The sequence below is a fragment of the Argentina silus genome, assembly GCF_951799395.1.
Source record: "Argentina silus genome assembly, chromosome: 15".
In the NCBI taxonomy this organism is placed as follows: Eukaryota; Metazoa; Chordata; class Actinopteri; order Argentiniformes; family Argentinidae; genus Argentina; species Argentina silus.
In genome coordinates, this window is record NC_139669.1 from 6,204,465 (window position 1) to 6,215,315 (window position 10,851).

The following is a 10,851-nucleotide window of genomic DNA, read 5'->3' on the forward strand; positions in this document are numbered from 1 at the left end:
TTGACCTTCTATTACTGAACATATCCATGTCCACAAAACACACATCACTTTACATCCACATATCTTATCATCTTTCTTATTTCCATCTCTCTCTCTCTCTCTCTTCCCAACTCTCTCTCACCCCCATCTCTCTCTCTCTCCCATCTCTCTCTCTCTCCCCCATCTCTCCCTCTCCCCATCTCTCTCTCTCCTCCCCACCTCTCTCTCTCTCCCATCTCTCTCTCTCCCCCATCTCTCTCTCTCTCCCTCTCCCCATCTCTCTCTCTCCATCTCTCTCTCTCCTTCTCCCCACCTCTCTCTCTCCATCTCCCCCTATCTCTCTCTCTCCATCTCTCCCTCATCTCTCTAAATCTCTCCCCCGAGCGACAGTCTCTATGAAAAGAGAACAGATAAAAACAGATGTGGTTGCGTGTACAGCATTAGTACGCCTCAGGATAGGACGCTGATACTGTTACACTCACCATCCATGAAAGTCATCAGGAGGACTGAGGAAAGCGTATTAGCACATGTCACATCCGATCAGCCTGAATGCTAGCTAGGCTACTCTGCGCACCTGAGCTAGCATGCTGTAGCTAGTGGATAATAAATAAACCCAATACAGACGGATGGATCATTACCAGATCATTAGCTCTCAGGGCTAATTAGCTGCCTGTTAGACCGCCCATCAACAGAGTGCTTCAGGCATAGGGGGATTTACACAGTGAGTTTGAGTGGAGAAACAATGTGTGTGTATAACCCCGAGCTGTTTCTCACAGATCCTGTCTCTCTCTGGGTTCGTCAATCTCAGACTGTCCTAATGGGACCGGCCTTCGTAAGCAGCCGACAATTGAATGAGAGCTCTGATGTGGAAACACGCACTGAGGGAGAGAAAGAATCCATATCTTCATGTTGCACATACCTGTAAATGCTATCTTCAAGTTGCATTTTTGGAGGTAGCCTAGTATAGCCCCCAAGTGACTATTGTACTCTATTATTAGATTATAGACTATTGTTAGATACGTACATAAAAAAAATAACATCACCGTTCACTGGATCTGTTTTACAACCACCAAACGGATATTTTGCCTCATGGCTTGTTTTAAAGGCTACATTTCCCTCACTTAATAGCTCCATATTTTGCTCTCATGTCCATATTTCACCCCTTATGCCCATATTTGGCATTTCCCTCCTTTCATCTCCTGATGCGCCTGCCTGCAGAGTCCTGCAGGGGGCAGGTCTCACATTACCCCCTGGAGGGGGAAAGGGGCATGGAGCTGATGACATACCAGAGAGTCGAGTGGGGAGCATTTAAAGCACTCTGAGACGCAAAGAGCAATGCTAGAAACTCAGCAGTCTGAAATAAATGCATTTTCTCTCCCATTTCAGCTGGTATCCTCCGAGGACTGTGGCAGGCCTCACTCCTCCAGGGCTAGCGCTGCTGAAATGAATCCTACTTCACCGCACCACTCCGGGACGTAACAGCAGGCTGAAGGAGAGCAGGTGAGTGCAGATAGGTGCAAAGAGGACACAAGGGGAGGGGAGGAGAGGTGAAAAGGGAATTTATGTGAGAGGAGAGGACAGGGGAGGGGAGGGGAGGAGAGGAAGGAGGGAGAAGAGAGAATATGGAAGGGGTGGAAAAAGGAAGAGAGGAGTGGAGAGGGGAGGAGAGGTGAAAAAGGTATAGATGAGAGAGGAGAGGAGAGGGGAGGAGAGGAGAGGGGGAGAGAGGAGAGGAAAAGGGGAGGGGAGAAGAGGGGAGGCAAGGAGAGGAGAGGACACGGGTAGAGGGGTTGGAGAGGAGGAGTTAATCGGGAGGAGAGGATAGGGGAGGAGATGAGGAAAGGAAAGAAAAAAGGAAAGGGATGCAGGTAGAGAGAGGTGCCATGTGTCACAGGCTAACCAGTCCCCCATGTGAGTGGCACTTGACAGTGACTCCTCTGACCCGCCTGCCATCATCAGACACACTCCAGCAGTTATTCCGTTCCCCACGCTCCTCCACAGTACAAGTGTCTAACCCTCCTCCCCTGCCGCTCCTTGCTTCAGATCCATCTTCCTATAGAGCGGTTTACATATTATACGGTTAGAGTGTATCACATGTAATGAATTAGCTCAGATATTATCTTGGAATCTCAAACGTCTTGAAGTGCTGGAGCAGTTCTTCTGAGATCGTGCCGGAGGAAAGTTTCAAACAAACCTGTACTAAAAAAAAGAAAAAAAAAAAGAGCAAAAAGCAGAAAAGCTTCCCCTTAAAGCAGCAGTTACATAACGCAGTGCAAAATCACAAAAATACCGCCTTACATAAAACAATCCAAACGTATGACCTCCATACTGTAGGTGTACAACATTTCTATTCTAACACAATTTTCTTTTACTCACAGAGACAAAGAAAACCTTCACTATATTCTAAAACACATTTTTAGAATAGGTTTGTATGCCTCAGCTCAAGCCTGCCAAGACAAAAAGCTGATGCAGCTAACACCAATCGCCCAATACCATGTTGCTCTGTGTGTGTGTGTGTGTGTGTGTGTGTGTGTGTGTGTGTCTATGGGAGACTCACTGATGAAGTTGGTCTGTCCGGTGTAGATTGTGTACTGGAGCTCGTAGGAGGTGACGCTGAACTCGTCCTCGGAGGTCCAGTGAACGGTGATGGTGTCGTGGGAGGCAGTGCACAGCTCGTCCCTGATGGAGGGCGGAGTCGGGGCTAACCAAGGAAGAGGAAGAGGAAGAGGTTGAGGAGGATTCAAAACAGATGCAGACTGAGGAGAGGTAGTTTCAGGGACGTAGATTAAATCTAGGTCTAAATCCCACTGTCAATGGAGAATCTCCACTGAAGATGCTTTTTTTTCCTATGTCTAGGATAAGATTAAGGGTTAGGCTCAATCTGTGTCCGGAAGTACCAGCCCATAGACTCACAACATTAATCCTACTTCACTGCGCCACTCCAGGACGTAAGAGCAGGCTGAAGGAGCCCATAGACTCACAAGATTAATCTGTGAATATCAGAATTGTTTTTCAATATCGTACCTTCTTAGTTTTAAATCATTAAAATCTTTATAAATCTTTATAAGCATTTCAACTAACACCTAGCGTAACAACTTCTCACACTTGGACTGGGATCGAGCGTTTCATTATTTAGCAGCACGTCTCCCTACCTGTGAGGTAATCCAGGCCTTCCAGAATCTTCTTCTCCCGGGAGAAGTCCAGGGCAAAGTTGTCAAAGGCCTCGTTCAGGTTGACGTCTGGGATTAGCACCTGGGACGAGGCTGTGGCCATGGCAACCCTGAGGAGGGGGGGGGGGGGGGGTTGGGGGAGGTGAGAGGAGAGGTGAAGAGGAGAGGGGAAGGGGATGAGGAGAGGGGGAGTGAGGTGACAATAGGTGAGAAGAGAGGGGGGAGAGGTGAGGAGAAGGGGGGGGGTTTGGGAGGAGAGGAGGAGAGATGGGAGAGAGAGGTGAGGAGAAGGGGGGGGGGGGTTTGGGAGGAGAGGAGGAGAGACGGGAGAGAGAGGTGAGGAGAAGGGGGGGGGGTTTGGGAGGAGAGGAGGAGAGACGGGAGAGAGAGGTGAGGAGAAGGGGGGGGGGGGGTTGGGAGGAGAGGAGGAGAGGCGGGAGAGAGAGGTGAGGAGGGGTGATGTTGACTGGAGAGCCACAGCATGAAAGATAATAGGCTAGCATAGCCTCAGTAATGCCCTCTGCTCTGTCTGACACACACACACACACACACACACACACACACACACACACACACACACACACACACACACACACACACACACACACACACACACACACACACACACACACACACACACACACACACACACACACACACACACACACACACACACACAGATCTCCGGTGAAGCCATGGAAACTCATGCCTGAAACATCCACAGCAGACCTTGAATGAGACGTTTTGTTCCACCACTTAGGAATAACAACCCTGTTGGAAAAACAGCGGACTCAAGCCAAAAAAAAAAAAAAAAAGTTGCAGAACTTGCTTAAAGTGTCCTTCCAAAACACTGGTCTAAAAAACACTCCCAACAGACACAACCAGAGGGAGGAGGGAATGGGTAGGGCTGGTGGCTGTAGGGAGGGGGGAGAGGAGAGAGGGAAGAAAGGGAAGGAGAAGGGGAGGTAGAGAGGGAGGTAGGGAGGGGAGAAAGCACTCCCAACAGACACAAGCTGAGGGAGGAGGGGAACTGGTTGGGTAGAGAGGATGGGGGGTGGGGGTAAGGAGAGAGAGAGGGAAGAAAGGGAAGAAGAGGGGGAGGTAGAGAGGGAGGTAGGGAGGGGAAAAAGCACTCCCAACAGACACAAAAACAGGGGATGGGGAGGAAACGGGTAGGGCCGGTGGCCGTACGGAGGGTGAGAGGGAGGGGGTAGGAGACAGGGAGGGAGGGGTTCTTACCTCTCGGCCACGTTCCTGGCGGTCTGCAGGAAGCGGGTGTGGTCGTTCTCCTTCAGGCTGTGCTCAGCCTGGGTGATGAGGGCGCTGGAGCGCTCCAGGCACTGACGGCAGTTAGCTATCTGCTGGGCCAGCTTCCGCAGCTTCATCACCTGAGACACACACACACGCACGCACGGGTTAAATACACACGGCACACACATGTACAGGACGCACACACACAGGACATACAGGACATACAGTACACACACACACACACACACACACACACACACACACACACACACACACACACAGACACACAGACACACAGACACACACACACACACACGACACCCAGCTCAGGTGACTAAGGGGTTAGGACACTGGGCAGTGTATCAGCGGTCATCTGACATTGTCCATTCCCCCTGTGCCCTCCAGGACCCCAGCACAATAGATGGCTATAATAGTCTTCTCATACATCTCTCTGTGTTCTGCTATCATATGATAACACTGACAAGGACAGGAGGAGTCATGGGGTCAGCAAGCAATTCTTAAATAGTAACCTTGTTATGAAACATTCCCAAACCGCTGACAACAGCTGCTAATGTTTTGCCCCGTAAGTTATGAGAGGCAAAATTGAAAACAGAATCGAACATATTCCCCCGGTTGCGTGCCTTGTATGAAAAGACCTCTGTGGCTCATTGTGTGCTCTCTCAAAACACCAGTCCTGTCCAAGTATTCAGACTGAGGCCCATTCAGAACACGAACACACACGCGCAGGCCAAATATGTCTCTGTCCATCACAGCCCAAGCCTTGAGACATGCAGGCCAAATATGTCTCTGTCCATCACAGCCCAAGCCTTGAGACATGCAGGCCAAATATGCAGATTGTACATGCATAGTAAGACTACTGTATATGTAGATATGTTTTAATTCCCCTCAGGGATGAATGGATTAACATTTTAATTCCACTTCTACCTAATCTGTTTATCTTCATTCCAAACTCTACATTCAGACGCGACAAATGAAATTAGTTTCATTTAATTCTCCCTCGAAAGAGCAAAATGTTACATGTGCCTCTCTCTTTGAGAGAGGATTTGAGGAGTGTAATTTTGTCTGTAATGCGGCAGTGATCGTGGCACCAATATCAGTTAGAAGGTACATGATTCATTTCCTATAAGCAAAATGTAAATTATTCAGCAGAATAAATGAAGGTAGTTTTGATCCTTTACCAAACGCTGCTGCAGCTTGCCAGGCATTTTTCATTTACAGAGGGATTTATAAAAGTTGGTTTGCAAACAGCATGATGACTTGTCATAAAAAAAGTCACAAACACCATTTCAGGACGAAAAAAAAAAAAAATCTCTGTACTGACATAACACCATAAGCTGGTGGTGATTTGGGAGAGTTTTTAATAGACTCGTTTGGACAGCTGGCATTTTGGTAAGAGGTGGTCTCGCACATAATCTGTGGTTGCTGTCTCACGTCAAGCGGATTGCTGACATGGAAGCGAGTATCACAGACGCATTTGAAATGTACTGCTCTGCGGATTAAGACATCTTCCCAAAAGCGGTTTCCAGACGACATTATCTCCCTAAACTCTGGTACAATTCAGCCTGTCCGCTTGGCATACAACTTTGTTTGGATGAGTGTGTGCTTTGTGTCGTGGCCGTTTCTCGTCCTGGTTTGAACGGGAATCGCTGCGTTTAACATCGCTGCGTTTAACATCGCTGTGTTTCTCAACATGAGCCGGGCTGCATAGTTGTGCATTCTGGAATCCTTGTCTGTCTGCGACAATGGGTCAGGAGAGGAATGAACTCAATGTTTCAGAGCCTGGGGCCTTTACAGAAGCTAAAGACACAGCAACAGCAGGGCCAGACAGTGGCACAAAGGAGAGAGAGAGAGACACACACACACACACACACACACACACACACACACACACACACACGAGAGACAGAGAGACAGAGATAGAGAGAGACACAGAGAGAGCGACATTCAGGGAGGGAGAGAGAGAAAGACATTGAGAGTCAGATTAAAGAGACTGAGAGAGAGAGAGAGAGAGAGAGAGAGAGAGAGAGAGGCCTCTCAGCCAGTCTGTTTGTTTGTGCTGGGGAGAGAGAGGAGATTAGGCATGGCCGAGTCTCTTCAGAGAGAAGGGAGCTCGTTAAGACAAGCCACGTGGCCCGGGCTGCTCTCCCTCTGCCAGCCTCTGACTGAAGCTCCCTCTCTCCCTCCCTCCCTCCCTCCATCCCTCCTTCCCTGCACGGGCCCTGCTCTGTTCGCCACCATAATCCCATTGGTTCTGCTGCAGAGTCACCTTTCCTCTTCTCTCTTTTCTCCTTCCTTCCTTCTCTTCTCCAATCCACTGGTTTCATATCGTCTCCTCTCCAGCCACTTCTCTACCCTTCCTCCTCTCCTCCCCTCTCCTCTCCTCTCCTTTACCCTCCTCTCCTCTCTCTCCCCCCCTCCTCATCACCCTGTCCTCACACAGTCCTGGGGGGTCTCCTCTGACACCTCAGCCCCTCCCAGACTGTTCTCTTCTCTCTCCTCTTGACTAGTCTAGTCTAGTCTCCTCTCCCCACCCCCTCCCTTCATCTCCTCTCCTCCCTCCCCTCTCCTCCTCTCTCCTGAGGAAGGACCAGAAACGTGAGAGCAGGCTTCCTTCTCTCCCTCTCTCTAGACACACACGTGTCCCTGCCACTGATCTGTGTGTACTGTACTGTAGATCTCTCCCTGGCACCGCTCCACAAACACGCCTCAAAGGATTCTGCAACAAGCACTTACAAAACCTCCTCTCTTCCCAGGAAAATACACTGATGAACAACAACATTTTGTTTTTTTTAATGCAAAGTTTAGACGACACCGCAAAGAGAGACAGTGTGTGTGTCTGGGGGGGGGGGAGGGAGGGAGAGAGAGAGACAGAGAGACAGAAGGAGAGGGGAGAGAGAGAGAGAGAGGGGGGGGACAGAACCATGACAGGCATTGTGACAAGTCCCCATCTCTCTCTGTCACAGTGTGGGTGACATGTTCTGAATGCACAGTTTTAACTGCCATCTCTGATGTGTCCCCAACTCAGATGGCCTGTCACCCTTGCCATCCTGCCTTTGTGAGAGCTGCAGATGCCAGATTCTTGAGTCTTGTGTTGTACCCACACTCCTCAGAGCAGCGATACCCTCATCAGATCATATTGAAGTCTCTTCAGGCAGGCAGACAGGACACAGTGGTGTACTGTACACACACGCGCGCACACACACACAGGCACACACACACACAGTGTTGTACTGTACTCACACACACACACACACACACACACACACACACAGTACCTTGGATTCCTTGATCTTGACAGCAATGATCTGCTTCCTCTGGCGGATGATCTCGACCAGCTCATCACACTCCTCCACCAGCTTGGCTTCATGCATGGCCGTGTTCACCTGGGGATAATGGAGGAACTTAACACGGTGGCCAAACAAAATCTTACATAGGGGTCATAGAAAAATCACCAATGTTGACCTGGTCAATGGACTATCAAGATCACTTCATTCAACGTATATATATAAAGGTGTACTGTGTCATGTTCAAGTGTTAAACAAACCAGAATATGGTTTATATTTTAGATTCTTCAAAGTAGCCACCTTTTGCTTTGATGACAGCTTTGCACACTCTTGGCAAGTTTGTGTCCAAACTTTATATAGAGTGCATTTACTGCATATACTGCATATACAGTGCATTTAAAAAAACAAAACAAAAACCATAATAAAGCGGGATGGTCAAAGAGGGCACAGTGAAATCGTAGAGAAAACTATGTTTTTTAATAAATAATTATATATTTTGAACCTATATTTAACCAGGTAAGGCCCATTGAGGTTATAAACCTCTTTCGCGAAGGCGACCCGGCAAAATGGCAAAGCAGGGAGGTACCAACGGGTACATAACATGTTCCAAAGACACTAATACACATTCAAAGACAAGTGTTAGCAATGCATTTGAGGATTAAAAACAACTGCGGCTATCAAGAACATTTTCGTTGATCAGTCTTGAAGCAAGGTAAGGACACTAGCTTCTCTGACTCTAAAATCTTTTGAAGTGCTTTCTAGGATGACAGGGCATTGAGTGAAAACGATGTTTTCCCTGTCACAGTTCTAGCCTTAGGAACAGATAATGACAGCAGTGACTGTGAGCCAAGACTACAGTATATTGAGTGGCTGATCTGGTCAATACGGAAGAGAGTTACAAAGGAACTTGCCATGACAACACTTTGTACACAAAGGTGAACCATTGCTTTAATCTCCTGTCAACTATATACACTTTTGATTAATGAATTCTTATTTTTAGTGTTTAAACGATGTACCATGCTCAGGGACTGTATGAGGATGTTTTAATGAGTACTGAATCATTACACAGTGAAACATAGTTTCAGTAAGAATGTCATAGAACGTGACTTTTATAGCCCAGTTTCTCCTTACTCTCCTCCCTGAATTACACAGGGTTGTGATTCTTCACCAAACGGTCGTATCAAACTGCTTACCCTCTCTCACCTTTTACACTCATCACTCCGCAAAGCTCATTATACCAGTTAGATCCACTTAAGCCTCATTAATCACACACACACACACACACACACGCACACGCACATGCACGCGCACAAACACCATTAATTCCGCAAGAGCCTTCTTATTAGCGAAGGTTCATAATTAACAAGGATTAATGCACCAATTCAAAATCACTGTGGATTACTGCGCAGCAAAAAAAACGAAAAACAAAACGTGGCAGATTGGAGAGACATGACGCACCTTCTCACCCTCCCTGCCGACTACGCCACGACTATGCCACCTTCTAAAGCAGTGATATCTCCCCACTCTTGATGGCGAGACCGCCCTTATCAGACCGCACAGCGCTCCTAATATCCCCTCTCTGATCGCCGCTGCCACATCTCTCTATACCTCACCTCTAGGGAGACGTCAGCATAGAACTAGAATGAATAGAACTGACATTCCACGGGCTGACGGGAAACGCCTGTTTTTTTAGGATTAGGCATAACCAGCCTCTCAGAGGTTTTGCGGTGGGGAGCCAGGGAGGGTTGAGCTGCAGTCACAAGTCACCACTGATAAGCCTCTCAGTGCCTCCCCCCTCCCCCCAACCCCCCCTCCATCTCTCAGACATGATTCACTCTGACACCTTAAACACGTGGCGCTTGAGTCTGCTTTGTCTGCCCTCCACCATGAATTGTGGTGTGGATTAATGTTTTATTGTACACTTTGGAGAGATTTATCACCCTGCCCTGGTCACATTATTGCAAAGTGTGAAACTGGCTGCTCGACTAAAACTATATTACAAGTGTGACAAGGTAGGAAAGATGGGGGAGAGATGGAAATAGATGGGGACGTGAGAGTCTGACCAATGATCTCCTGGAAAAGAAGTGGCACTGTAGAACACAGTGGTCAAACTGTGGTACACACGCGTGTTTGATACCATCCCTCATCTCACCCATACATTACAATGAAACCCGTCTCCGATTTCTGCCTCCACCAGTCTCCCCTGATAGCAACACCTACCCGGCCGGGTTCCCCTGGGTACACTGTACCAGTATTTACTTAGTGTCAACTGTCAACATGTTGTTTCTGTGCGCTGTCAACGTTGTCTTAGAAATTTAGCGAAGCAGCCATGCTTTAGCCTGAGGTCTCTGTCTGGTACTCTCATCAGTACCATCATGAAGGCGGCTCATTTACATTCCTGCTCCTTCCACTGCTTCCTCAAGCACCAATTTCTCGGAATTATCCGCTGAGTGAGTGCAAGCTAGCGTGCTAGGATGTAGCATGGTTTATTAATGAACACCCCCCTCATTAAATGAGGCACTATGACGTGTCTCATGGAAGCCCTGATATGTGCTTACACGGGGTTAACTGAGCAACCTCTTGAGCAGAGAGGTAATGATCTACAAGGTGGGAGAGAGAGAGAGGAGAATCTGAGAGAGTATAGGAACGTAGGGAGGGGGATGGAAGGTAAAAGGGCCAGAGGAACACAAAACGTATCAACACCACCATCAGGCTGTTCCAGTCGGTAAGCCATTAGGACAGCTACAGTATCAGGCTTTGTGTGTGAACATTTTTTTTTTTTTAAACACCATATGAACTGTGGACTGAAGAGAACACCTACAACTAAAATATGTTTTTTGTTTTTTTAGTAAAAGCTCTCTTCAAAGTGTGTGCGGAGCAGGAGCCATGCTGTCAGCCAGTGATGTACAGCAGCTCCAGCCAAGGGAGTGAGGAGAGCCGATGGGGGTTCAGAGTTGTAGACGGCAGGCTGCCGACAGAGGCCCTTAGCAGTGGCGTGGTGTGAGTGGGCTAGTGTTTGTCACAGTTGTGATTAGGGTGCTGCTCGGCTGCATCCTGACAGATTGAGGAGGAGCTGGGCAGAGAGGCTAAGTGCACAAGTCACTCCACTAGGGACTCCATGTCCCTGCACTCCCCAGCAAAAGACC

At 48.2% G+C, this 10,851-nt stretch overlaps 1 protein-coding gene across 3 annotated transcripts in view; it reads right to left on the reverse strand.

Annotated features, from left to right (window-relative positions):
- The window catches only part of mid2 (midline 2), a 55,813-nt gene that overhangs the window by 11,653 nt on the left and 33,309 nt on the right, over positions 1 to 10,851 (reverse strand). For all 3 annotated transcript variants that reach the window (XM_083685573.1, XM_083685571.1, XM_083685572.1), the window contains 4 exons: positions 7,697 to 7,804; positions 4,389 to 4,537; positions 3,132 to 3,259; positions 2,537 to 2,680 (listed from right to left, as the gene is read on the reverse strand). In XM_083685573.1, coding sequence (XP_083541699.1) covers positions 2,537 to 2,680; positions 3,132 to 3,259; positions 4,389 to 4,537; positions 7,697 to 7,804 — 529 coding nt within the window. The remainder of the gene's footprint in view (positions 1 to 2,536; positions 2,681 to 3,131; positions 3,260 to 4,388; positions 4,538 to 7,696; positions 7,805 to 10,851) is intronic.